This window comes from Grammomys surdaster, unplaced genomic scaffold, assembly GCF_004785775.1.
Source record: "Grammomys surdaster isolate TR1022 unplaced genomic scaffold, NIH_TR_1.0 126071, whole genome shotgun sequence".
Lineage (NCBI taxonomy): Eukaryota > Metazoa > Chordata > Mammalia > Rodentia > Muridae > Grammomys > Grammomys surdaster.
The window spans coordinates 27,843-54,333 of NW_021620880.1; the positions used below are offsets into that span (position 1 = coordinate 27,843).

Below are 26,491 nucleotides of genomic sequence, written 5' to 3' on the forward strand. Positions count from 1 at the left end.
GTTACCCAAAGTATGTTGTTTTAGGGTTACAATTGCTGTGGTGAAACCACAGCATTACCAAAGCAACTTTGAGAGGAAAGATTTTTTTGTTCACAATTCAATTCCATACAATAGTTTATTATCAAAACCAGTAAGGGCAGGAACCTGGAGGCAGGAGCTGATGTCGAGGCCATGGAGGGTGCTGTTTACTGACTTTGTACCATGGCTTGCTCAGCCTGCTTTCTTATAGAACCCAGGACTGCCACCAGCTCAAGGATGGTACCACCTACAATGGGCAGGGCCCTTTCCCATCGATCACTAATTAAGAAGATGCCTTATAGCCAGATCTTATGCAGGCATGTTCTCATTGAGGCTCTCTCCTCTCTGATGACTTTAACTTGTGTGAACTTGACATAAAACTAGCCAGTACATTTGTCGGCTCAGAATATGTTTTGTGCTTAAAAGCGCACCCTGAGAAAGGCTTGGAGCTACAGTGGGATCCTGAATGTAAGTACCAGCACTTACTTACCAAGCCAGTGTCTCCTGATATGGTGGGTGAGAACTAAAAACCAGTTTGGGATCGAGGGGTCTTAGCAGGACTGAAGCTGAATTTTTTTGCAAGCAATCAGACTTTTTATACCTTATCAGTAACAGAATACAATGGAGGTTGCCAGGACCAATACAACTGTAGTTGCCAAGATACTATGATGTTTACAGCTATACAGGGTATACAAGATTAATGTCTAAGATTAATAATCCTGTCAAACCTCCACATGCTTTGCTGGCTCTAGGGAACACAGAGAATCATGGGCAGCCTGAATACTTTACTGCCTAAGGGAGTGCCTCTGTCTCTCAGGAACTGAAAGGCTCACAGTGCCCCAGGAGCCATGGATTCTAATCAGAAAATCTGTGACACATGCCTCTCAAGGCAGCTAGAGCAAGGACTCCTTGTACCTGAACACCCAGTGAAGTCACTGGCCTGCTGACTTAGACTTTCTGTGAAGTTTCAACTCAAAGGAAAGCCGTCTTCTTTGGTGGATTCCCCACAATAATACTATAAAACTTTTTGAAGTATGACTTGTAGACCTCAGTGAACTGCTCATTGCCAGAGCCTGTCCTTAGAGACTGGTTTTCTAAGGCTAACTAGAGCCTAGGAACCTACATTTTCAACTGCACAGGTAAGTCTGATACATACAATGTGAGAATATCTCCTTAGAGCAGGAGTTGATGCATTACACACAGCAGACTACATCTGGCCTGTTGTCTGCTGTGTGTGTGATAGATGCACTGAGTGTGTACCCCTGAACACACAGTGGGGGATGGAGGAATAGGTTGAACATCTTTTATCACTCTCCACCTTGTTTTCTGAGACAGGATCTCTCACTCAAGCTTCTAGAGATCTACCCTCCTCGGCTCCCCAATCCTGGGTTTACAGGCAGGCACTTATGTCTATTGCTTGCCTTTTAGTGGTTCTTGGGATTTGAACGCAGGTCCTATTCTTTCCCATCAAGCACTTTTACCCACCTAGCTGTCTCCTCAGCTCCTACTTTCTGGTTTTGTAAATAAAAATTTACTGGAATGAAGCAATACTCAGTTATTCATTGTTGGGCTGTAGTGTGTGTGGGCATGGGCCCTGTTTCTGTGCCCTCCCCCCAAGGGGCTAGGACTGGTGATCAGAGAGGCAGCGGCACGGGAATTTGACTGTTTTCACTCACACTGGCACACTCATGTCGGGCTGTGAGAAGCCAGAGGACTCTACTCTGTGTGTGAGACAACACAGTCTGGGGCCCCAGGTGGGGGATGGTCAGAGTTGTTGATTTGGGGGTCCCCAGGCCAGGAGGCATCTGGGAACTGACTGGATCTCAGGCCCTTGGGCTCTCAGGTGCTGCTGAGAGGCTGGGGAAGAGTCAAGGGTGGGGGGCATACAGGCTGGATCAACCAGCAGCCAAAGTGTGGCTGGGGGGAAGCTCTGGCTGCATCCCATGAGATTAGATGGTGGCTCAGTAGTTGAAGACCTTCTCCCTGGTTCCCCAGGGTGGGTCCCAGAGAAGAGAGGTAGTCCATGGTCACAGGCTATGGACTTAAGACATTTATGGTCATGGTGGAAAGTGGATGAAGCTATACCTGGTATTCTCAGGGTGGGCCTGAGGTTAAACACCTTTTGCACTGAGGAGGGTCTGGGAAGGCTTGCTTAATTGGCTACACTCTTTGGCCTTTAGATATCTCATTAATATGGAGATCTGTCTTGAGGCTCTGGGGCCTGTAGTCATGCCCTCTACCTGTGTAGGGGCTAGTAGGAGAGTTGTCTTACATGACCACTGGCCACAGTCCTCTTTGAGAGGGGCTGTAGCTATGTGAAAGGAACCCAGGGCCCAGGAGCAAGGCCCAGGTCTCTGGGGTTCAAAGCCTGCTTGACCAGGTACCTAGTTGCCTCTCATAGTCCATCACCCCACAATCATAGCTGTCTTCACACTGCAAGGCAGAGTTGAATATCAGTATAGTATACAACATCTGACCCGTTAGGTCTAAAATATTTGCTTGCTGGCCTTCTGTTGACACAATTTGCTGATCCCTGATCTAAAGCAAAGTTTAAGATTTAAACTCTACTATAATGCTGACAATTTCTGTAAAATAGTAATAGATAGGACTTAGGTTTAAGTATACTAAAGCCTTTCACTTTAAAAAATTATATTTATTTATAGAGAGTGGGCACATACCATGGTACACAAGTTGAAGTCAGAGGACAACTTGTGCAGGTGTGAGTTCTCTCCTACTATGTGACTTCCAGGGATTCAACTCAGGTGGTCCTGCTTGGAGGTGAGGCCAGCACCTCTACCTCACACTTAACTCCTTTAACACAGCTAAGTTTTGGAGAGTTGTTTCTTATACACTCCATACTTCCTCAGGAGTCTCTAGCCAGGCAGAAATCTCTAACTCCTGAGCAGTTGATAGACTGTATTTTACCACTCTTACAAGCAGGAGCGATAGGAAGCAAAGCTTAAGGTTATTGTGATCTGTGTATCTCACTGTTTCCTTAATAATCTAGCAAATTAGAAGGCAGTAATCAAGTTTCCAAAAAGCACGCTCCCCTGAATGTTAAAAAGTAAAGCACTGGTGACTTTTAGCTGAAGCTGAGCAAGGCTGACCACTTCCCCTCACTTGGTCAGCCATCTGCAGAGTAATGAGTACATACCTGCTGCTGCTGGAACAGTTTCACTTTATAAGCCTATGCTGATTTCCTGTACCCTAGACAAATCACAATACGCTAGTAATACAGAAATGAGATTCTTGTTGCTCTGTAGATGTTAGTGTGTTTGCTAATATTTAAGACAGTTAATGTGCTTCTTTGTCCCTTGCATTACTACAAATTCAACATGGCGAACTTTATGGTATTTTTATCCCTTAGACAGAAATCCTTCTGACTGCCTGATTTTAACTATTTGGTTTCACCATAAGTTAGTGATGTGGTATTGGACAAATGACCTAATTCCTCTGTGCTTTAGTTTCCACTTCTTTAAAAGAAATTATTTAGTAGCCACAGGGCTGCTGAAAAAAAAATAAATGAAACAGTATACTTTTGGTAGAACCTAAGTTGTTAGGCATGGCAGAAGCTGACACCTCCTGACTCCCTCCAACCCCTGCTCATTTCTGTGTGCTGTTTATCTCCTAATCTCCCAGGCTGTCACCCAGACCACAAACCACAGCCTTTTAGTTTGTTTAGTTTTATCCTTTTCCTCTAAACATATTCATCTTATTAACCACTGTCATTTATTTCTTCCTTTTTGTCTCAGTGCTTGCTATATATTTCAATTGTTGTTGTTTGTTTGTTTGTTTTTCCAGACAAGATTTTTCTGTGTAGCCCTGGATGTTCTGGAGCTCACTCTGTGGATCAGGCTGGCTTTGAACTCACAGAGATCTGTCTGCCTCTTCCTCCACCACCACCACCACCACCACCACCACCACCACCACCACCACCTCCATTACCACTACCACCCAGCTCTAGAGGTGTCATGGACTCCTGGTGAAGTCTCCCTGTCCCTGGCTGATTTCTCTTCTCCAGCACTGTCCCATCCTATTCAAGCTTGTCATATCTATTGTCACTAGATTGAAAAAAAGTTTCTTTATCCATCGTTTCATTTCTATACACACACTTCTCTCTTTTTTCTTGATAGAGAATCTTTGTGGACAAGCTAGCTTCAAACTAAATCCTTCTACTTCCGTCTTCTAAGTGTTAAGATTATAATTTATTAAAAAAGATTACTTATATTTCTGTGTATTTACGTCTATATGTCATGTGTACTGTGAGTGCCCACAGAAGTCAGAAGAGAGCATTGGATTTCCTGGAGCTGAGGTTACAGGTGGTTGTGAGCCACCTAAGAGGATTCTGGGAACAGAACTCTGGCTCTTCCCTGGAAGAGAGCAACAAGTACTGTTAACTGCCCAGTTATCTCTCCATCATAATATAACCAGTCATTAAAGTTTAGCACTGATGTTTATGACACATTTGAGAAAAGTTATCAAAAAGAAGAACATTTACTCCTTTTAAAATATATCTGTAAGTATGTGTGTGACCACAAGTATACCACGACTCACCTGTGGAAGTCAGAGAGCAACTTGCCAGAACGAGTTCCCTCCTTCCACCCTGTTAATATTCTGTCTAAACTCCACCTCCACAGTTACCTGGCAACAGCCAGGTAGGCCTGCCCACTATAAAAGGGGCTCCTTGCCCACCTCCTCGCTCTCTTGCTCTCTTACTCTCTTACTCTCTTGCTCTCTTGCTCTCTGCCCTCTTGCCTCTAGCTTCTCTCTGTCCCCTCTCCCCTCCCCACTTCCCTTTCCCCTCTCTCCACGTGCTCATGGCTGGCCTCTACTCCTCTACTTCTCTGCTCTGTCTCTCCACTTCTCTCTCTTCTCTCTCTCTTCCCCTCTTTCTCCGCCATCTTCTCCCATTTCTCTCCCCCCAGCTTTGCCCTTTGCCCTGAATAACACCCCCCCCCACCACCACCACCCTGGAACTGTTTGGTCTGGCGTTGTTTGTTCTAAGCTGGCGCCGAAGTCTAACACTGTGGGTCCCAGGAATTGAATGCAGGTCATCAGATTTGGCTGCAAACATCTTTCCTCACTGAGCCACTACCCTCAAGCCAACATTTACTCTTTTTAAAAGAAATTGGAAAACACTTCCTAAAATCATTGTTTTGATTGCCATGCTCTTAAAATCCTCAAGTGAGACTTTGGAGCCTTTATAGCTACCTTCTAAGCTTTTTCCCTAGAATTTTGTCTTTTTATTCCTTTTGTGGTTCTTACTTCAGTTCTCTTAAGTCATAGCTATTCAGTGTGCTTATCATCCCTACCTGAAAGAATTCTTAACTTTGGTAGTTGTTGTTCAGTCCCTGGCCTCCCTCTGAATTCTTTTGCATGTCTAAGGACAGTGTGAATATTTATTAAGTGAAAAAGTGGTCGCGAGGAGACTTCCTGTTCCAGTTTCCTTTGACCCAAGCCTCACGAAGAATGCTTTCTCTTAAGAAAAGGGTAAATTGCTTCAACTTATCAGCTGACCTTTGCCTATTAGGATTCTGAAACCAAAGGCAAAGTGCGACTGTCTGCAGAGTAAGAAGGGGAGGATAACCAACTGAAAGTCTGCCGTAGTAACTGATGAGGTCTCAGAAAGTTGTAGAAACAAGAAACAGATGAAGGGTTTTTTTTCCACTATGGATGATGTGAAAATATGACAAGTCACACAAGCTTCACCTACAGGATTTTAGAAGCCTCTTCTGCATCTGTTTGTAAAAGGAGACAGTAGTCTGTTCTGGAGGTATAAGGACTTTATGTCTACTGTGGCCGTTTTGAGCTGGACTCTGAACGTTAGCAGAGACACAGTTCCCTTCACAACAGTACTCCTGCTGGTTGGGGCTCTCAGGGAGGAAGTTACAGTTTGCCTGGTTCCCAGGGCCTCCCTACAGGGAAGGTCCATCTGCTCCTGGCACAGATGAAATGCCTACCCAGAAGGTACAAGTATAGACTGTGCCAGGCAACAGAGCTGGGACACTGGTGCAGTATACTCATGTCAGAGTGGATTTCTCTCCACATAACAGAACACACTTTATCACTCAGACTTGTAGGTATACTTGAAACCACTGTTAAATACCGTGTTTCACAAATGCATAGAAGACAGTGCCCTTGCCTTTGATAAGCTAGAAGTACAGGATATGTTTTATATGTTCTCTTTGGAATAAACTCTCAAACTTAGGAATAAGAAAGATGAAGAAACTCGGAAAATGTATGTAGCTGAAATGTAATTATATTACAGGGCTTCAGATTCAGAAGACGGTGAGACGGTACAGGAAAGAGTTTTGAAGAAAAAGTAAGTAGGCGTAATGGCTTTATTTTTTTATTGGTGAAAACTGGGGGTTTGGGTAAAACCAGCAAAAGAAGTGGCAGAGGAATGGAAGAGCCTGTGGTGATGTGGGTGGGTAGTTTGGCTGCGGCTGGCTGATGAGGACGGCAGTTGATACTCACAAGCTAAGCAAATTTATTTCCACTTGTTCCTATAGTTTATTAATTATTTTCATTTCTTAAAAAAGGTGAACGTGTGTGTGTGTGTGTGTGTGTGTGTGTGTGTGTGTGTGTGTAATGTACTCCCTAATCTCCATGACACTGAAGTTTCCCTTTAAACTGGCAGATTTCTCTCTTGGAACAGGTGACTGTGAGGAAAGTTAACTGTGTTGTCTTCTTCCTTTGAATATGAGAGACAGGGGGCAGTGGTGAGCTGGGACTTTTTTCTTTCTTAGGTGCTCAGTCCTGACGGTTTTTTTTTCCCCATGGTGCTTATGAGTCTTTTGTTGCTTGAAATTGCTTTAATCACTTAGGGTTTATGCCACACTGGTCTAAATATTCTGTGGCAAATTCATAAACTCGTTTAAATACTTGCTGACCTTTTCTCTTATGTGTGACCTTTGCTGCCTTCTCCAGCTCTTAATTTTCCTACAAAATAGAAAGGAATCAACATTGCTTTCATCCAGTAGCACGATGCCCTGTTGTGGCTCAGTATCTATAAAAGTGTGGAAATTAGGTAGGTTTGTTATAAACAAGTTTTCTGTTTTCTCTTTCCGTTTGATTTCTGCTTGCTCAAGTGGTCTTCTCAGGAAATGGCTTGCAGCTAAGCAGGGGTTTGAGGTTTCATTTTCTCACAATATTTCTATGTCTTTAGATTTTACAGGAGAGCAAACTTTTTGAGAATTGATGTTTATTTTTTAAAAAAATCCTGTACTTCTACAACTGATCATAGGATGTCCAGTCCCAGTGGATACATCTACAACACAACTGTCGCACCCAAGGCTTGGGGGACACTAATGCAAGAGGGGACATAAAGACTGTGAGAGCCAGAGGACCAGGAAGTCCACTGTGAGACTGTGTCTCCTAGAAACAACAGGGAAGCTGCACCCGTGATCCTTCAACAATATGGCTGCCCAGACGAGACCTGGACAATGGCAACACCAACAGACACACTAACATGGAAAAGTGACATCACATGGGCCCTATCCTAGACAAGAACTACAGGCAACAGGGAGTGAGGAGAGCTTAGGCAGTAGTCTTCCCCTAAGCCCCGAATTGGTTATTCTGTACCAAGTGTGCAGCTCTGAAATCATACAAGCAACACTAAATGGACCCGGTCAGTTGTATTTATATATTTGTTGTACATGTGTGTGTGTGCAGCAATAACAGTCAGTTGTATTTATATATTTGTGTGTACATGTGTGTGTGTGCAACAGTAACACAGAGGACAGGAATCTGAGAGTGAGTGGCAGGGTTAGAGTAAGGAAAGAGACTGGGGGGGTGATATAATTATATTTTAACTTAAAAATTATGCAGTTCTAATTACTTACAAATATTTAGGTTTTAGGTAAAAGATATAACACTATCTAAGAAAGTTTTTCTTTCTTAAAAAAATTCTTTTTAATTATATGTCTGTATCTGTCTGTGTCTGTGTTTGTGTGTCTATGTCAGTGTCCGTGTCTGTGTTTGTATAAGTGAGTGAAGGTACCCATAGAGGCCAGAGGCTTCAGATCCCCCTGGGGCTGGAGTTACAGGCAGTTGTGAGCCAATTGATGTGAGTGCTGGGAACTGAACTCTGCTAACTGCTATGCCATCTCTCTAGTCCGGTTTTATCTTATGTATTTATAGCTCATTCTCTGGGAAGAGTTGAAAAAGTTAGTAAAATAAACTCTGTCTTTGAGGAAAGACCTTTATATCTCAAGTATTCCTGAGCAAAAAGAATCATTCTGGAGGGTCAGCCGAGATACTAAACTAAACAAAGCAAAACATGTGGTACTGGCACACAAACAGACACACAAACTAATGGAGTAAAATAGAGGCTCTAGGCATAATCCCAAACAGCAATAGCCACCTGAGTGTTTACAAAGATACCAATACATGCAGATTCACAATTAATGCTAGGAAAATTGAATGCCTACTTGTAGACAAATGATACCAGATCCTTATCTCTGACCTGATACAAAAATCAGCTTCAAAGGAGTCAAAGACCTTGTATTATATGAGGCGTTCCAAACTCAGAAAGACAAATAGCATGTGTTCTCTCTCATATGTGGGTTTTAACTTTTAACTCTAAGACTTATTTATTTATTTATTTTTATGTATATAAGTACACTGTAGCTGCTTCAGACACATGAGAAGAGGGCATTGGATGGATCCCATTACAGATGGCTATGAGCTACCATGTGGTTGCTGGGAATTGAACTCAGAACCTCTAGAAGAACAGTCAGTGCTCTTAATTGCTGAGCCATCTCTCCAGCTCCCAGCTTTTACCTCTAATATTTATATTTATGTAGCATGTGAAGAGAACTCAGGTACCTAGACAGGGGCACTGAGAAGGGAGAAAAGATAGAATACGTAAGACCTGAAACTCTAAAATGATCAGATTAAAAAAATAGGAAAAACACTTCAAGATATAGGCATTGGAGGCTAGTGAGACAGCATTGTGGTAAAGGTGCTTTCCCACATAACCTGGTGACCTGAGTTTGATCCCAAGAGAAGACTGAGTCCATAAAAGGTGTCCTCTAGCCTTCACATACCTAATGTGGTATTCATATGCGTACACACAAACACACATATGCAATAATAATAATATATTCAAAGTTTTAGAAAGATATATGCATAGGTAAAGTATTTCTAAACAGGACTCCAGTTTTCCAGGAAATAAAGCTAACAACGAATAAACAAGACATCTCGAGATTAAAAACTTCTGTACAGCAAAGGAAATAGTTAATTGAGTGAAGAGACAAACTACAGAATGGGGTGAAATCTTTATCAACCATATATCTGACAGAAAATATAAAATCTACACGATACAAAGAACTCAAAACACTAAACAACAATGAAACAATAACCCAGTCAAAAATGAACTAAGGAACTGAACAGAGTGTTCTCAAAAGACATACAAGTGGACAATAAACATTTAAAAATATGTTCAACATCCTTAGGCATCAAGAAAAGTGTAAAGTAAAACCGCTTTGCAGTTCTGTCTCACCCCAGTTCGAATGTCTGTAGTCCAGAGAACAGCTGCTGGCAAGGATGTGGGGAAGAGAAAGGTGCCGACTGTTGGTTGGCATGTGAACTGGTACAGCCGTTGTGGAAATCAGTGTAGAAGTTTTTCAAAATATTAAAAAAAAGAACTGGTTTGTGACCCAGCTATATACTGCTCCCAGTCATATGCCTAGAAGACTGCATATCTTGCCACACAGACATTTGCACATCTGTGTTTAATGCGGCTGTATCCATAATAGCAAGGAAATGAGACCACCCTAGATGCTATCAGCTGATGAATGGGTAATGAAAACATAGCACATCTACACATGGTGTTTTATTCAGCTGTAAAGAAAAACGAAATGCTGTCATTTGCAGGAAAATGAGACTGGGAAGTACTGTATCAAGTGAGGTAATTTAGACTCAGAAAGACAAATATCGAATGTTCTTATATGTGGATGCCAGCTTTTAATTATTACTTATATGGGACTGAGTGTTTAGAGTCCAGGAGTTTAGACAGAGACCATGAAAGGGTGAAAAGATTCTCTGAGATGTAGGAAGGAGCAGAATGCATGAAGTGGGCGTGGCACCACTTAAGCAGGGCTTGGGAAGGGCAGGGAGGTGGGGGGAGGGAGAAGAGAAGAGAACCAACAGAAAGTGACAGAATATGTACGTACTAGGGAGGTGGCTCAGCAGCAGGAGACTCAGGTTCAATTTCCTCTACCCATCTGTAATTCTTGTTTGTTTGTTTGATTGTTTGGGGACAGAGTTTCACTACGTGTCCCTTGCTGTCATAGAACTCACTATGTAGACCAGGCTGACCTTCAACTCACAGAGATTTGTCTGCCTCTACCTAGGATTAAAGGCATGTATCACCACTGCCCAGCCAATCTATAATTCCTGTTTCAGGAAATCCAAAGCAATCTCAGGTTTCTCTGTGTACCAGGTATGCACATGGTTTACATACAGACATATACATATAGGCAAAACATCCATTTACACAAGATTAAATAAAATACCTAAACACCAACAAAATTCTTTGTTTTTATTTTTTAACTTTTTTTTTTGAGACAGAATTTTACTATGTAGACCAGACTGGCCTTAAAACTCATAGAAATCTGCCTGCCTCTGTCTCCTGAGTGCCGGTATTTAAAGGCATCTTTTACCATATTTCAAAAATAGGCATTTTTGAAAACCAGCAATGTATGAAAAAAGCCATGTAAAAACAAAAAATAAGATAAAATCATTTGAACAGATATGACTACCTAGGTAATTAAAGCTGTACCCCCAAACTATAGTGTTAGAGATAGGAGTAGCCTACCTCTGTTGTTAGATAGGGAGGCCTCTGACCCTCACTCTACACACACACACACACACACACACACACACACACACACACACACACTACAAGCAATTGTCAATGTTCCTGGGTTTCCATCAGAACTAAGACCTTGCTGCCAAAGGTGACATATGCTTTGGTTGCAAGACATACTGAAATCAGGCTGGTGTTAAGAAGCTTCCTTCCTGGTATAACTGGCGCTCTGCAGGCTGCTGGGGGAGGTTTGTGACCAACATTATTATTTAGCTGTGGACATTGTATGCAATAATACCTACTGGCCTGGCAATATGAGCCCTGGTGCAATGGCAGCAGGTCTCTTAAGTGGGTAACCAGCAGCGTTCTCATTGGATTTGATGTCCTTGCTATATATATGGTACTATAAATCTGGTTAAATTCTCTGGCTAGGGGAAAAGAAAAACAAAACAAAACAACAACAACCAAAACCTCTGGCTGGGAGATCAGAGGCCTTGTAGGGCACCTACTGCTGTCGTTTTGCTAAATGGATGTGATGTGCCTGTCTAACGGCCTTCTAGATGCCTTGTTCTCTATAGAGTAGTGGTGCTTTTCTTTTTGGTCAGAGAACGTTCTTTCTGCAGTGGTGTGCAGTGACTGTAGAGACAGCTGGTCAGAGTTCTGAGAATAAATGACCGGTGAGTGCTCAGGAGTAAATGGGACATCTACACCACCTCTTATCACCCCAAAACTTGGGGAGCACCCTCAGAGAAAGGACAGAGAGAGTATAAAGCCAGGTGAAGGTGGCTGAAGAGGTGGGAATGCTAATCTCTGAGTGGGATGTGGGTGTTGCATTCTTAAGCTCATGGAAGCTGTTTTGCTTGTACAGGATCCACACAAACTTGAGTACGCCAACACTGTGTCACAGAGGGGAAGGGATTCCTGTGGTCCCACCCCAGCTGAAGATTACTATTCAGTTAATGGTCGGTGAGGAAGGGAGAGACATTGTCTTTAGTGTGCAGACACTGGTGAGCTATGCACACTCCTGTAAACAGCCCTAATGAAGCTCACTGGGATTGAAAACTAGAAAAGACATGACAGTGGGAGGCAGGAGATAGTTGGAGAGAGGAGATGGGTTAGTTGTGAGGAGAGACAAGAGCGAGTAAGGCTGAATGTTCAGAAAGTGTGATCAGAATGCATTAACTACAATATGAAAATGTCATGTAATCCATTATGTGTGACTAATGCATGATAATAATGTTCCTCTTTCTACTTATGACACACACACACACACACACACACACACACACTTAAATCTAGATTCCCTATTTGAGGAAAAAAAACATGTAATACTTGCCTTTTGGAGTCTGGCTTAAATTTCATATAATTTTATTTATAGTTAACTTAGGATTTTTAAAGTATTTTATTTTTGAGACAGTGTTTTGGTGTGTAGTTCAGATAGGCCTGGAATTTGTAGCAATCCTCCTATCTGCCCCTCCTGAGTGCTAGTGTTACAAGTATATACCATTTACTAGTGTTACAAGTATATACCACTTGCTAGTGTTACAAGTATATATCACTGTGCCCTGAAGAATGTTGTATTCTTTTTAAAAATAAAGTTTCCCCATATTTTGTATGTTTTAAAATAGCCAAATATTACATTATTTACAGTAGCAAGAAAATTCCTTTTAATGCTAGACAAGGATAGTCTCAGAGAGATTTTTTTTTTTTATTGGATGATTTATTTACATTTCCTATGTTGTCCCCTTACCCCATCCCCCACCACCCCCTCGGAACCGCCAATCCCCTCGCCTCTCCTCCTTCTTCTCTGTGGATGTAACTCTATCTACCCCCCCCACTCTCACCTCCCCACCCTCAAAATTCCCACCCCCTGGGGCATCCAGCCTTCATGAGGTCAAGGTTCTCTTCTTCCACCTATGCCCAGCAGGGCCCTCCACTTTTACATATTCAGCTGAAGCCCTGGATCCCTCCCTAAGTGCTCCCAGGCTGGTGGTTTAGACCCTGGGAGCTGTGGTTGGTTGGTATTGTTGCTCTCCTCATGGTGCCATAAATCCTTTCAGCTCCTTCAGTCTTCACTCTAACTCCTCTATTGAGAACCCCATGATCAGTTCAATGGCTAGTTGTGAGCATCTGCCTCTGAATATGTCTGACTCTTGAAGGCCTCTGAGGAGATATCCATATCAGGCTCTTATCAGCATGCACTTCCTGTCTTCCACATCAGCATCTACCTTTGGTGATTGCACATGGGATAGATACTCAGGTGGAGTGGTCTTGAGACGGCCCCTCCTTCAGTTTCTGTCCCTCACTTTGTCTCCATATTTGCTCCCTTGAGTATTTTGTTGCTCCTTCTCAATATTCTCAAGAAATATTGCTGGAAAATCATAGTTAATTTTAATTTGCGTGAACTACAATTGAAATTCTTTATGTGAAATACTAACTTCAAGTTGCCTACGAAGGGCTCAATGCAGCATGTTTTGTGTTCAAAATCATGATTTTCTGAAGGGAGTTTGAATAGTGCAAAACTAGAAATGATAGCTCATATCTTAAGTAGAGGAAGTCCAAACTACACCTTTCCCACTTTTTTTTTTTACTTGAAACTAATTTTGTAACATACTGTTTGTTGAACTTCCTCATTTTCGGGTGTTTTCACACTGAATTAGATCTTGGGTGGATTTGTACCCATTGAAGAGAGAATTTATGCAAACCAAAATGTGGAAGTGTTCTCTGGAACAACCTGCCTTGTCAAGGCACAGATGCCGCAAATATGGATGGCTCCTGAAATGGAATCTTTTCCGAGCCAGGGCCTGTAGGATCAAAATGTCAATACATCTTCATGAGTTCAGGCTTTCTCTCTTTCTTTCTTCCTCCCCTCCTCTTTTCAGTTTCTGAGAGAGAAAGAAATCTCACTTTGTTTCTCAGGTGTCTCAAACTCCTTGACTCAAGTGATCCTGTGGCTGGGGGGGACAGTCCTGAGTAGCTGGGACTCCAGACTGTACCACTCTCCTCAATACTCTCCAGACGGGCTGGCCTAGAGTCTGTATGATCCTCGGCAAGCTAGATTTTAGCTTTAGTTCCTTTTTGTTCCTTCACTGTTTACTAGCAGTGCATTCTGGGGATATTGTGCTAACTGCCTCCCCAGTGCTTCCCATCCTATGTAGAGCAGTGCTCTCCCGTTTGCAAAGCTGCTGGAGGTCTGAAGAGGTACAGAGACCAACACTTCCCTTAATGGGGGCCAATACTTCCCCAGTCCTGGGTGAGATGGCCTCTCAGAAGCAGAGGATTTTGCTTCCTCTAAAAGAAAATGTGAGGTTTAAAATGGAGGCTTGACAAGTTCTGAAATAAAATGCCCACTTGATGAGCAGAGGTCTGCCATGATCATGCCTACAGGAGACTTTGGGGATAACAGTCCAGGTAGAAGATAGGTAACTCCAGTGTCTGTCTCCTTTCCTGCAGCAAAGCACAGGTGTCACACAAGGCCTTTCTGCTCACTGGGAGAATGTGACAAGCTGAACTCCCAGGTTAAAGCTGTACCTTCTGCCTTTCGTCTGGAAGTGGGAAGGAAAGCTGGGTCGTGTCTGAGACTGACACAGTGGAACAGACTCTGAACTAAGCAGGCCACAGTTTGTGTTCTGGTTAGCCTCTTGTTTCTTACATTTGAACAGTAGCCAAGTTTCTTTGTTGAGAAAGGAAGGCACTAGGGCCCTGCAGGGAGATGAAGGCTTTGTTGTGTGACCACAGAAGCTAGTTTTGTACTAATTTCCTCTAAGGCTTGTGATGAAGTCAGTAAACCACAGCCTCCAGCATGCTGTGTTCATGCAGCAGCAGTGGCTTCTTGGTGGTGTCTTGGCCATGACACATATTTGACATGCCCTCCCTTAACCCACTCACAGACTCTTGCTCTGCGGCATGGACCAAAGAGAAATTCTGCAGCAGCTACTGAAAGAGGCTCAAAAAAAGAAACTTAACAGTGAGGAGTTTGCCAGTGAATTTCTGGTGAGTTCTGTAATGCTCTTAAGAGTAGTTAAATAAACCGTGTAGCAGGCTGCTGTGGTCTAGCTTGCCTAGTCTCAGTTGCTGTAGGGACATCATGAACATAGAGCTTGGAGTGGAAGGGAGGAAGACGACCTAAAAACATAACCTCTCTGGGTTTTGTTGTATCTGTATGCTCAGGGTTTTCTCCAGGTATGCTGGTTTTAATGTAGGGTTTACTTGTTCTTTTGAGATTAACAATCCTATGGAAGGTATAGACAGATGTATGAGTTATGAGTGCTTTCTGAGCATCTGGAGAAAGCATTTGCATTGTGATTTATGCTTCAGATTACTAATTTTAATTGATACCAAAAAGAAAGAGTAACTTTTCATGTTGAGTGTTATTTTGGGCTTCCCTAAACAATAATATTGGGATAACAGGCTTTTGAAAAACACTAAAGCTATTATTTGTCACTTTTTTTTCTCCTTTCCCTTTTATAACAGGTTGATTATCAGAACAGGCATTTTCTTTCTTTTTTTTCTTCTTTCTTTCTTTCTTTCTTTCTTTCTTTCTTCCTTCCTTCCTTCCTTTTAAACAGTAACTGAGTTTCTTTAACTTATATTGTCTGGGGAAGTGGGCTACGTAGAGTGGGGAGTAGAGATGAGTGAGGGATGTGGAGAGCAAGGCAGCCTGGGAGCAGGTGGACTTGATTATCCAGAACAATCAATCCACATCGAGGGAGTCATAGTTGCCAGTGTAACGAAAGCTGGGCAGGCCATATTCCATCCATGCCAGGCACATCGGATAATGCTTTCTGACATACCTGTCATGCTTTTGGTTTTGGTTTTACTTGGTTTTGTTTGTTTGTTTGTATAGTATGTAGCTCTGACTGGCTTAGAACTCACTATGTAGATCAGGTTTGGCCTTGAACTCAAAGATCCTCCTGCCTCTGCCTCCTGAATGCTGGGATCAAAGGTATGTACTACCACACCAGCCTGTTGTGTTTTAAAATGCTTCTAGTTAGTATGTCAGAAGTGTAAGAATGTTGAGCCTTAGCCCTTTAGCTATGAATTGAGAAAAATGAAGAAAATTAACTTGGTCACCATCCAAATTATCAAGTATTTAACATGTTCCCAAATCACCCTAAATCTTTGTTTTCTAGCTTTAAAAATGAGGATAATAATTTATGTCCTATCTGCCCTCATTTTGGATTATTGTGATGATTATATATCAACAACCATAATAATTAAATGAGAACAAGGTGCTATGGAGGCGCCTAGAGACCCAGTTACTCGGAAAGCTGAGGTGGGTTAAATCTTAAGTTCAAGGCTAGCCCAGGCAACTTAGAGGGACCATGTCTCAAAAAGGGGATCATTCAGTAATATTTACTGAGCACTTACTGTGTACCAACTTTGTTTCTTCACGCTAAGATACAGTAGTAAACAAAATGTCTTTGCTCTTCAGAGCTAGCATTCTAGCACCAGATATTAGACGAGATGTTTTCACTGTCTAGATCTCATGACTAGATTGTACAGCAGGCTAGCGTACAGTGGCCCATCTTCGATGCTATTGTGCCAACTCAACTTGCATAAGGTCACGGTGTTATTAAAATGTTTTCTTTCTGCCACAAGTTCTCAGGGTAGATTAGCCACAGGGCAGGGTTGCCCATGTGTCTGCTTAGATGCAAACATGCCTTTTGACTGTATTATTGAGACATTCTTCAGACAATTTATTAAGCTATAGAGGGGAACGTGAGCTGATAGGCAGTGACAGCTTTGTCTTATTTTGGTTGTATTTTCAAAACAGAGCAGACTATATCTCTAATATTTTAACCACTCATAGAGGTCATTATAGTCTTTTATCAAACTGTGGCAGCCACCTCCTGATTGCTTTCTTTGTTTCTAGCTTTGTTAATTCCCACCTTAGTTAATTTTGTTTCCCACCTTAGTTAATTTTCTTAGACAAGGTCTCACAATGTAGCCATAGCTGGGCTGGAACTCACTATGTAGACCAGACTAGCCTTGAACTCAGAGATCTACCTACTGTTGCCTCTTGAGTGCTGAGATTAAAGATGTACACCACCATGCCAGGCTCCAAAGTGGTCTTTTAATAACATAAATCTGGTTGTATTTTTGTCAGCTTAAGAACTTTTTATAGCTTGTATTTTTTTTAGGGGTTTGTAATTGTGAACTATAATATATATTTGGAAAATTACACAAAATGTGTAAATGTAGTTATAAAAGAACTTTTGCCAATGCAGTCACTGCCCAGATCAAAAAATACAGTACTGTCTGAGAGATTCCCAACTGCCCTTCCACAGCTGGCTTCTCCACCCACCCCACCCACCCGACTCAAGGGTAAATCACTGGCCTCGTTTTATATTAATCACTTCCTTGCCCTTCTACCTCCTTATGTTTAAGAACCGTCTTTTGGGAGGTGATTAAGTGGAACCTCACTGCTCACTGACTCATGTCCTCCAGTGGAAAAACAAGAGTTTCACCCTCAGCTCCACCTAAAGGTTCAACTGAGACACCAGAAAAATAGCTTTGGGAGAGAAGCATTGGCCCAGGGAAATACTGCCATCCAACTGGAAGGTTTCCACTTGACTTCTGCCCACAGTCCACCTGAAGTTCTCGTTGTTTGAGATTTCAGAATGAATTCTATGACATAAAGGCACAACTAAATGCCTTAGTGGCTATTATCATTCAGCATTTATATTTAAAAGTAGATTTCCTGCATAACAACCCCCACAAAACAATCAAACAAACAAACCAAAGACTAAAACCAAAAGGTTCCTTAGCTCAGATTTCAGTCCTGACTTCTTTGTTGTTGTTGAGTTTTTATTGTTGTTTCGTTATGTAGCTCTGGCTTCCCTGGAATTCACTATGTACACCAGGGTGGCCTCAAATTCTCAGAAATCTGCTGCCTCTGCCTCCAATGAGACAGAATTAAAGGCATGTACCACCAAGCATACCCTGCCCCTTGAAAGAAAGATTTGTATTTTGTATGTGTATAAGCACTGCTTTGCCTGCATGTGTATGTTATGCATTTAGTGCCTGCCCAGTGCTTGTGGAGGCCAGAAGATGGAGCTAGATCCCTTGGAACTGGTGTTACAGGGGATAGCGAGCCACGGGGTGGATGCTGAGAACTGAGTCTGGGACCTCAGCAAAAGCAGCAAGGGAGCCGTCTGCTGAGCTGTCTTTCCAGACCCTTCTTTCTTTTTATATTTTTAAAAACCTGTGTGTGTGTGCATATGTGTGTGTTCACACACATGTATGTACCATAGAGAGAGCATGAAAGTCAGAGAACAACCTGGGAGACTGAGTTCTCTTTAGAATGTTCTAAATTACATTTATGTGTTTGTTTAGTCAGCAGGGGATACGATATATATGCCATGGCACATGCGTGGAGGTCAGAGGACACATATCAGTACCTGCCTAGCACACGTGAGGGCCTGAATTCAACTCCCCAGCACCACACACTCACAAGAAAGAAAGCCACACAGCTCACAGTCGTAGAACTAAAAGTTCAAACAATACACTACCTAATATCACAAACTTTGCCCTTGTTACTTGTCAACTCCTGCCTCCATTTGATAGACTGGCCTTAATGCTTTAAACTTTTAAAAATTTAAAATATAACATACATACAATAAATGCTTTAAACATAGGCATCGACTTCATAACTAGTAATAAAGCAGGCACTGATATATGTACTCCCCAGATCAAGAATTAGGATTGTTGGGCTATAGATGTGGGCGCAGATGGTCCATTGACTACATATCATGCAGGAAACTCTGGATTAACCCCCAGGACCCCACAAAACAGGCTTGGTGGTATATACTTGTATTCCCTGCACTTGCACTTGGCAGGACCAGGGGTTCAAGCTTATTCTCAGTCTGGTGTACATGAGATGCCTGGATACACACACACACACACACACACACACACACACACACACACACACACACTGCACAGAGAGCCCCTGAGTGTTCTTCCAAATAATAATGATCTGACCCCCACCCTACCCTCCAAAAAGATAGAAGTTAACACTCTGAATACATTTTGGTTTTTCTGTATTGCTTTATTATACTAAACAATAGTTTTTAAATCTGTTTTTTAACTATATGCAGATAAAATTGTATCAAGTGTCTTGTGTCTTAATCAATTTTGTTGCATGCAGCTGGATCTCATGTTTTTTCTAGTCATTGTGAATTTTGTCAAAATTCCATAGATGTGATTCTTGTTGTGACCATGGAGAGAGTATTGAAAGAAGTCAAGTAGTCACTGGCTGTTCTAATTAGACTGTCCTACCTCTATAATAAAACATGGACCAAACCAACTTGAGGAGGAAAGGGGCTACCTAGATTAAACTTCCATGTCACAATCGTCATTCAGGGAAAGCAGGTCAGGAATTCAAGGCAGGAACTGAAACAGAGGCCAGGGAGGACACTGTTTACTCTCTTGCTCTTGTGGCATACTCAGAACCACCTGCCCAGGAGTGGCCTGCCCATAATGCACTGGGACCTTTCACATCAATCATTAATCAAGAAAATGCCTTTCAGATTTGCCTACAGGCCGATCTGATGAGGTGTTTTCTCAATTAAGACCTTCCCAGATGACTTGAGCTTGTATTAAGTTGACAAAAACTAACCAACACAGCTGGCAACACCCGTTTTGAATCATCACAGCGATTTTTAGCCTTGCTGGCCTTAAAATGTAGTTTCATTATGGCTTTACCCTATCTTGCCCTCCTCCCTTCCTTTCCTTTCTTCTTCCACTCTCCCTTCCTTCCTTCCTTCCTTCCTTCCTTCCTTCCTTCCTTCCTTCCTTCTTTTCTTTTTTTAGTTTTGAGACAGGGTATCACTAAGTTATCCAGCAGACCTTGCAATTCTCCTGTCTCAGTCCCCCAAATAGCTGGATCTCAGGCTTGTATGCCCTGGTCTGGCTGTGATTCTATCTTTATTACACAGATGATCGAATCCAGGACCTTACCTTTGCTAGGCAAAGTTTCTACTACTCAGGTACTTAGCTACACCCACAGCCTAGTCATTCTTGTACATTCCAAGCTTTTGTCAAATGTATTAACTTTTACTTTAAAATCTATACATTTTTTAAGTTAAAAAACAATCCCTAAAACTGTTGAATATCATTTGTTTCTTGGAAGCATTTTATAGAAATTATGAATATTCAGTTATTAAATACAAAGACATGTTTATTAAATATGAAAGATCCATTGAGCTCTAATAGTAGAAACCCATTTCTAATGGCTGGATTCAAGCGCTAATGTAACTAGAACGTGCTGACATTGTCATAGCTTCTGTAGATTTCACCTATCATAGACACCAAGAAATGTCTTGCTTTTATATGTATTTACAATAACAATACTAAGCAAATGGTTATGAGCACAGCAGCTCCTGCAGAGCAAAAACTCAAACATTTGTTGAATTGAAATAGCTCGTGAGAATGAGCCTGTCACTTGAGCATACTAATAAGCCTTGATTGAAGTAAATGTTGTATTTATTAAGGTATTTTATTACTACCACCACCAGAATAAGCATATTTACCTCTGAAGCTGATTCCTCCTGACTCCACCCCCAGCCTTTTGCTTGGGACCATCTATTCCCATATCCTGAGTTATTCTCAGGATAGTTTTTGACATATTCTTGCCATTTCCTCATCTTTTCATACCTGAATTAAATTTCTTGGTTTAATTACTGCAATTTGACTGTTGCCTGCCCAGCTTCTCCCTTAACCAGTGCTATGGAACACCCTTGCCCGTCTTGTTAAAGATGACTGTGTGTCTACTCAGGGCCAGTCTCTTTGTCCATTCCTACTGTTCATGGTCCTGTCCACTAGCTGTAGAGGTCTAAACACCTTTGCACTCATGCTTTCTTAGTCTTGTCGGAAGCTTGGTAAACCATCTGCATTCACAAGGCAACAAGAAGCAACCTTGTAGAGCTCCAGGGAAAGTCAAACTGTGGTTCATTCTCCCCTTATTGGTATATCTTCTATATATTAGCTTCTCAAATTGGGGCTCATGCAATTGAACTGAGTCATGAAGACTTTTGCAAGCCAGGATTCTGAATGCCAAACAGCCAAAATTTGATTCAAATTAAGTACATACACTAGTCTTGCCTGATGCCACTTATCCTGCATCCTCTATTTGAAACACATACACACTCAGTTTGTGCTCAGCCTGATAGTAAGCCATAAACACCAACAAACACTGCCTGAAACTCCTCTGTTTGGATTTAACTATTAACAAATGAACTGCATCTCATTTGCACATACATTTCTTTCTTTTGTTTGTTTGTTTGTTTTGTTTTTTGAGACAGGGTTTCTCTGTATAGCCCTGGCTGTCCTGGAACTCACTCTGTAGACCAGGCTGGCCTCGAACTCAGAAATCTGCCTGCCTCTGCCTCCCAAGTGCTGGGATTAAAGTCGTGTACCACCACTGCCCGGCTGCACATACATTTCATTTGGATGTACATATATATACTTTTTATTTTTATTTCTTTTTCAAGCAGAGTATCTGTAGTCCTGGCTGTCTTGGATCTTACTCTATAGACCAGGCTGTCCTTAATCTCAGAGACTCACCTGCCTCTGCCTCTGTAGTGCTGAGATTAAAGGCATGCGCCACCACCCCAGGCTACTTTTTTTTTTTTATTGTACACACATAGTTTTGTGTTCTTAGAAACATGATGGTTTAATTATGGAAAACAATGACTTAGTATTTTCTATCATTATTCCTTTGAATTGTATATCATGTTAGAATGTTTGATATTAAAAACTGAGGTTTGAGTTGCTGATTGAAATTCATTAAAACTATTCATGAAATTTTGATTTGACTTTAGGATAGAATTTCCCAATTTTTTGGTATAACCTTGAACATATTTCTACCATTTTTATACTACGTATTTATGTGAAGTGGTTTTCTAAGACTGCTAATTATAAAATCAAAATATTGCTCAATTCTGAAAACACTGAAGTTGCTTTATATCTTGCAGTATCAAATATTTAGCCAAGCTTTAAATGTGTGTGTGTGTGTGTGTTTGTGTACAGGGTCTTATGAGCATGTGGAGATCAAAGGAAACTTTTCAGAAGTTAGCTCTCTCCTTTTGCCATGTAGGCTCCAGGAATCAAACTCGGGTTGTCAAAGTTGGTAGTAGGTGCTTTTATCCACTCAGCTACCTTGCTGGCCTCAAGATTTAATTCTTTTTTTTTTTTTTGTTTTTTTTTTGTTTTTTTTTTTTTTTTTTTTTTTTTTTTTTGTTTTTTTTGTTTTTTGGGACAGGGTTTCTCTGTGTAGCCCTGGCTGTCCTGGAACTCACTCTGTAGACCAGGCTGGCCTCGAACTCAGAAATCCGCCTGCCTCTGCCTCTCAAGTACTGGGATTAAAAGGCATGCGCCACCACCGCCTGGCAAGATTTAATTCTTAAAGTAAAAATAAACCAGTACATCTATTCCATTAGAATGACAGTGCTTGCTTTCACTCTTAATGTTAAGATTCATTTTGCTTTCTGAAGAACACCATGGTGGTTGGCAAGAACAGATGCCTCACGAAAGGCACTAAAAGGGAGAGTCAAGAAGAAAGTGGTCCGTTTTCTAAGAATTATTGCTATGATGTGACAGCATTGACTATATTCAACAATGGAAACTGGGAAAACACTAATCACAAGGACCCAAATTTATATCTGATGGCCTCAAGGGTCCTATGTTTGAAATGAGTCTTGCTGATCTGCAGAATGCAGAATCTGCATTTAGAAAATTCAGGCTAAGGATGTTTTGGGAAAAAAATCTATCAAGTTTCTATAGCATGGGTCTTACACAAGATAGAATGTGACATATGGTATGGCCAAAAAATGGCAGACCATGACAAAGGCTCATGCCAACCAATAGCAAGACAACCAATGGTCATTAGCTTCATCTGTCCTGTGTTGTTATTTGTGTTTGGTTTTTGTCTTTGTTTTTTTTTTTTTCCAGACAGGGTTTCTCTCTGTTGCCTTGGCTCTCTCTCTGTAGACTAGGCTGACCTTGAACTCAGAGACCCTCCTGTCTCTGCCTCCCAAGTGCTGGGATTAAAGACATGCACCAACACCACCTGGCTCTGTATTGGTTTTATTAAAATTTTCAAACAATATGCAAGACCTACTATATTCTGTACCAACAGGTCTGTCTAACACAAAAGGAGATGGCAGAAATCATGACCTGGAAAGTATAGACAAATTACTGGAAAGAAATGGCTAATATGGTGATTTCAGACAGTAAGAAACTTGGCCATTAGATCTTTTTCATGATGTTCTCAGTAGAAAAGTGAAATTGCAGGAGACTGAATCTGAACACTCTTGGAGCTTTGTAGTTATGCTAGCAGTTTAGAAAGGCTCCTGGGAACAAGATGGGTGCCAAAAACTGAGCAAGCTTATGGATATGAATCACCAGTCCAGGAATCTGCTCAAATTCAGATTTCCTTCTTTACAAAATACGATATATGCTTTATTATTCACATACTTTTCAACTATTAGAGGAAAAAAACTAAAAGTATATAAATATTTTAAAGGAACTATTTATTTTTATATATACATATAAGCAACATTTAGTTTAAAAAATACCGCATAAGTCAGCATTTTAGGTCCTACCAGAAAATATTCTTTTCCCTTAACTAGGGGTGATCTATATCCTGAATTTTATGGTTGTCATATTTTAAATTTCTTTATAGTTTTACCACTAGTGAAGACTTCTCTAAAAAACTGCCTAACTATAAGATTCAGATTTTTAATAGTGATAAATAAAAGGGACTACTTATGAAAAAATAAATAGCCTGACTATCTATATCTATCTCTATCTCTATATCTGTGGTTCTCAACTAGTGGGTCATGACCCCTTTTGGGGATTGAATGGCCTTTTCACAGGGGTCACCTCAGACCATTGGAAAACACAGATATTTATGTCACGATTCATAACAGTAGCAACATTACAGTTATAAAGTACCAATGAAAATAATTTTATGGTTGGAAAGTCACCACAACATGAGGTATTAAACTACATTAAAGGGTCACAGCATTAGGGAGGTTGAGAACTACTGGTATATGATTTAAAAAAAATAAATTTGCAGTTGATTGTCAGTGTTTGGTTATATGTGTTTTCTTTATGCTTGTATCTCTCAAGTGTAAAGGAGTTGTGGGTGGAAAGAGTTCAACATGTTCTGTCTTGCACTGTAGCATCCTGTTTTATGCCACAGATGCTACAGTCTTGTGATTTCTATTTTACTTTCTTTGTTCCGTTTAGGAAGGGACTTAAATTATTTACTAGTGTTTGAGAAAAACATGCATAGGAGTTAGTCTTCACTCATTGACTGTGAGCAAGATCTCCATTCTGTTCTCATTTCTTGAAAGAAAATGGACTGGAGTCCAAAGACAAAAGGAGCTCACTGTTAGCTAATCAAGCATAGTTAGGGTATCACATTTCCTACCCTGTGTCAGGGGCTGTAGACTGATGGCTTCCTCACCTTATTCTCCCAGATGCTCCTTTATCAGTTTCTCTTGATGCCTCTTCAAGGGACTAACACCCCTGCCTTGTGGCTGGCAGAGAAATGCTTTGACTCTCTGACTTATTCTTCCATCCCAAACCTCAATCCAGGCCTTAGCAGTCCTGCTTTTACCCTTTGCTTCTTTCTTCAGAGTTCCCTTGTTTCTGTTGTAGTTTATCAGGTTGTTTGCCCTGTTATGTTTTCTGCTAGGGCCTGGGAGCTTCAGTGTTAGCAGGAAGAGAAGAAGACTTAAAAGGAGGATTTAAAGGTGGTCTGACCACAGGTAGACGTCAGGGGAAAAAATTAAAGTCTTTCACACTTCCTAAGTTAACAGTTCTGTAGGTATTTCCTTTGTCATGTTGAGGCGGGTAGCCTCCTCTGTCATCAGTCAGATGACTCCAGAAGCAGCAAAAGAAAAAGCCATTCTGAAGGTCACAATGAAGACCAAACAAGCATCTATTACCCGAATACATATTCTTTATCTGTGGCATCTTGTCCAGAGAGTGCCTTTCACAAAACAAAACCAATATACTCCAAGGCTTTGCCTATAACATTCTCCTCCAGAAACATTCCACATGCAGAGCAAAGTGCAAAAAAGCAAATAAAGTTAGTATAACCAAGAGGAGGATTCTGGAAACTTCTAGAAAGAATAGCTTGGGGACACTTTTCAGCAGCCATAAAACTTATAGCAACATAAAAGCTGATTATTCTGAAGGAGGATAAGAGCGAAGAGATGAGAAATGGGGAAAACTCCAGGGGGAGTTTAATTAAATTCTATATACTTAATAGTTTTAATAGTTCTAAAGTTTTAGCTATGTTCTCCATTTTCTCTTCATTTCATCTCATTGAAGACTGACGTAGTCACCAAATTCCCTGAGCCTGTCTTTCTTTCTCCTTTCTTCCTTTTCTTTTCTCTCTCTCTCTCTCTCTCTCTCTCTCTCTCTCTCTCTCTCTTTCTTTGAAAAAAGAAAAAATAACAAAACAAAACAAAAAAACCAAACCAGGGCTACATAGAGAGACCAAGCTTGCCTCCAACTCAGGGACACATACCTGTTCTTCCTCCTGAGTTCTTCAATTAAGCGTATGAGTCCCTATACCTGACCCTCTTTTGAAGCCTCATGATGAATTTGGATAATTTGTTAGACCAAACTTTTCTATTACCAGCACCTTTTTTTCTGCCTCTCTCCTTTCTGTGCCATTGATTTTGTTGCTGTAGGTAGAGTCTCTCTGTGCAGCAGTGGCTGACCTGAAACTTTGTATGTAGACTAGTCTGGCCTTGAACTCACAGAGATCTCCTGTTTCTGCCTCCTCCTGAGGGCTGGGATACACTTACCATATCTTTGAGTTTTCCTTTCTTCATTCATTTTAAAACCACTTAATAAGTCTCCTCAAGCAAACTCCTGCACAAAACTGTAAGTCCTTATTACTGACAGATAAGTATTATACGAAGTCTATAAGCTGTTAAGTAATAGTAATAACAGCGCTCTTGATTTTTGGTTGTTATTGCTCTTACTTGAGATAAATTTCTTCTTATTTATTCACTCTGTGGGTCAAAAGTAGAGCATAGCCATGGCTGTAAAATGTAAAAGCAGTGCCAAGGATGCATAACATTCATGAATAGCCAGAGGAATACCCTAGTATCGAAGATGTCATATTACACATGATGACACCAGTTTGTGAGATCTTGAAAGAATATAGAAGCCATCTTTAGAGAGTTAATGGGAAAGCACTGGGAAATTCAGGAACGTGAACTTGATTCTAGCTCAGGAGACCCTTACCTTCAGAGTTTGGAACTTATTTTCCAAGTGGTAAAAATTATTTATTGAAGTCACTTTAAGCAGCATTAGAAAAACTAACAAAGCATAAATTGAATTAATTGACATAGTTATACCCAATAAATTTGAATAAAAGAAGAACAGTGTAAAGATGAAGAGAAATCATAGGAGTTGAAGCTTGGAGGCAAAGAGTCTAAACTAAACTCAGTGTGTCTAGAGGGTTTTCTATCACTGTGATGACACATCATAGATTTGAAGGAGGAAGAACTGTTTTGACTCACAGTTCCACTCTATAGCTACTTGGACCCATTGCTGTAAGCCTGTGGAGAGGCAGAACATCATAACAGTGGGGGCGTAGTGGCACAAAGCTGCTTACCTCATGGATTC

The 26,491-nt window shown here is 41.1% G+C and overlaps 1 protein-coding gene and 1 long non-coding RNA gene across 8 annotated transcripts in view; both read left to right on the forward strand.

The window, feature by feature from the left end:
• Nucleotides 1–383: 383 nt before the first annotated feature.
• On the forward strand, nucleotides 384–7,662 carry LOC114610998. Of its 5 annotated transcripts, none has more exons than XR_003709777.1 (3): nucleotides 384–486; nucleotides 6,287–6,340; nucleotides 7,187–7,662. It is a non-coding gene; the product is annotated as an uncharacterized LOC114610998 (long non-coding RNA). The 5 variants fall into 5 exon arrangements; XR_003709776.1 differs by lacking the exon at nucleotides 384–486 and adding an exon at nucleotides 1,660–1,772; XR_003709773.1 differs by lacking the exon at nucleotides 384–486 and adding an exon at nucleotides 4,910–5,508.
• Nucleotides 7,663–14,610: 6,948 nt separating this feature from the next.
• The window catches only part of Ptpn22 (protein tyrosine phosphatase non-receptor type 22), a 55,901-nt gene continuing 44,020 nt past the window's right edge, over nucleotides 14,611–26,491 (forward strand). For 2 of the 3 annotated variants that reach the window (XR_003709772.1, XM_028755621.1), the window contains exon 1: nucleotides 14,639–14,824. Coding sequence is in view for 2 of the 3 variants with exons in the window: in XM_028755621.1 (XP_028611454.1) it covers nucleotides 14,738–14,824 (87 nt within the window). In the remaining variant the exon portion in view is untranslated. Of the gene's footprint in view, nucleotides 14,825–26,491 lie in introns of all 3 variants that reach the window. The other variant, XM_028755619.1, reaches the window with a different exon arrangement.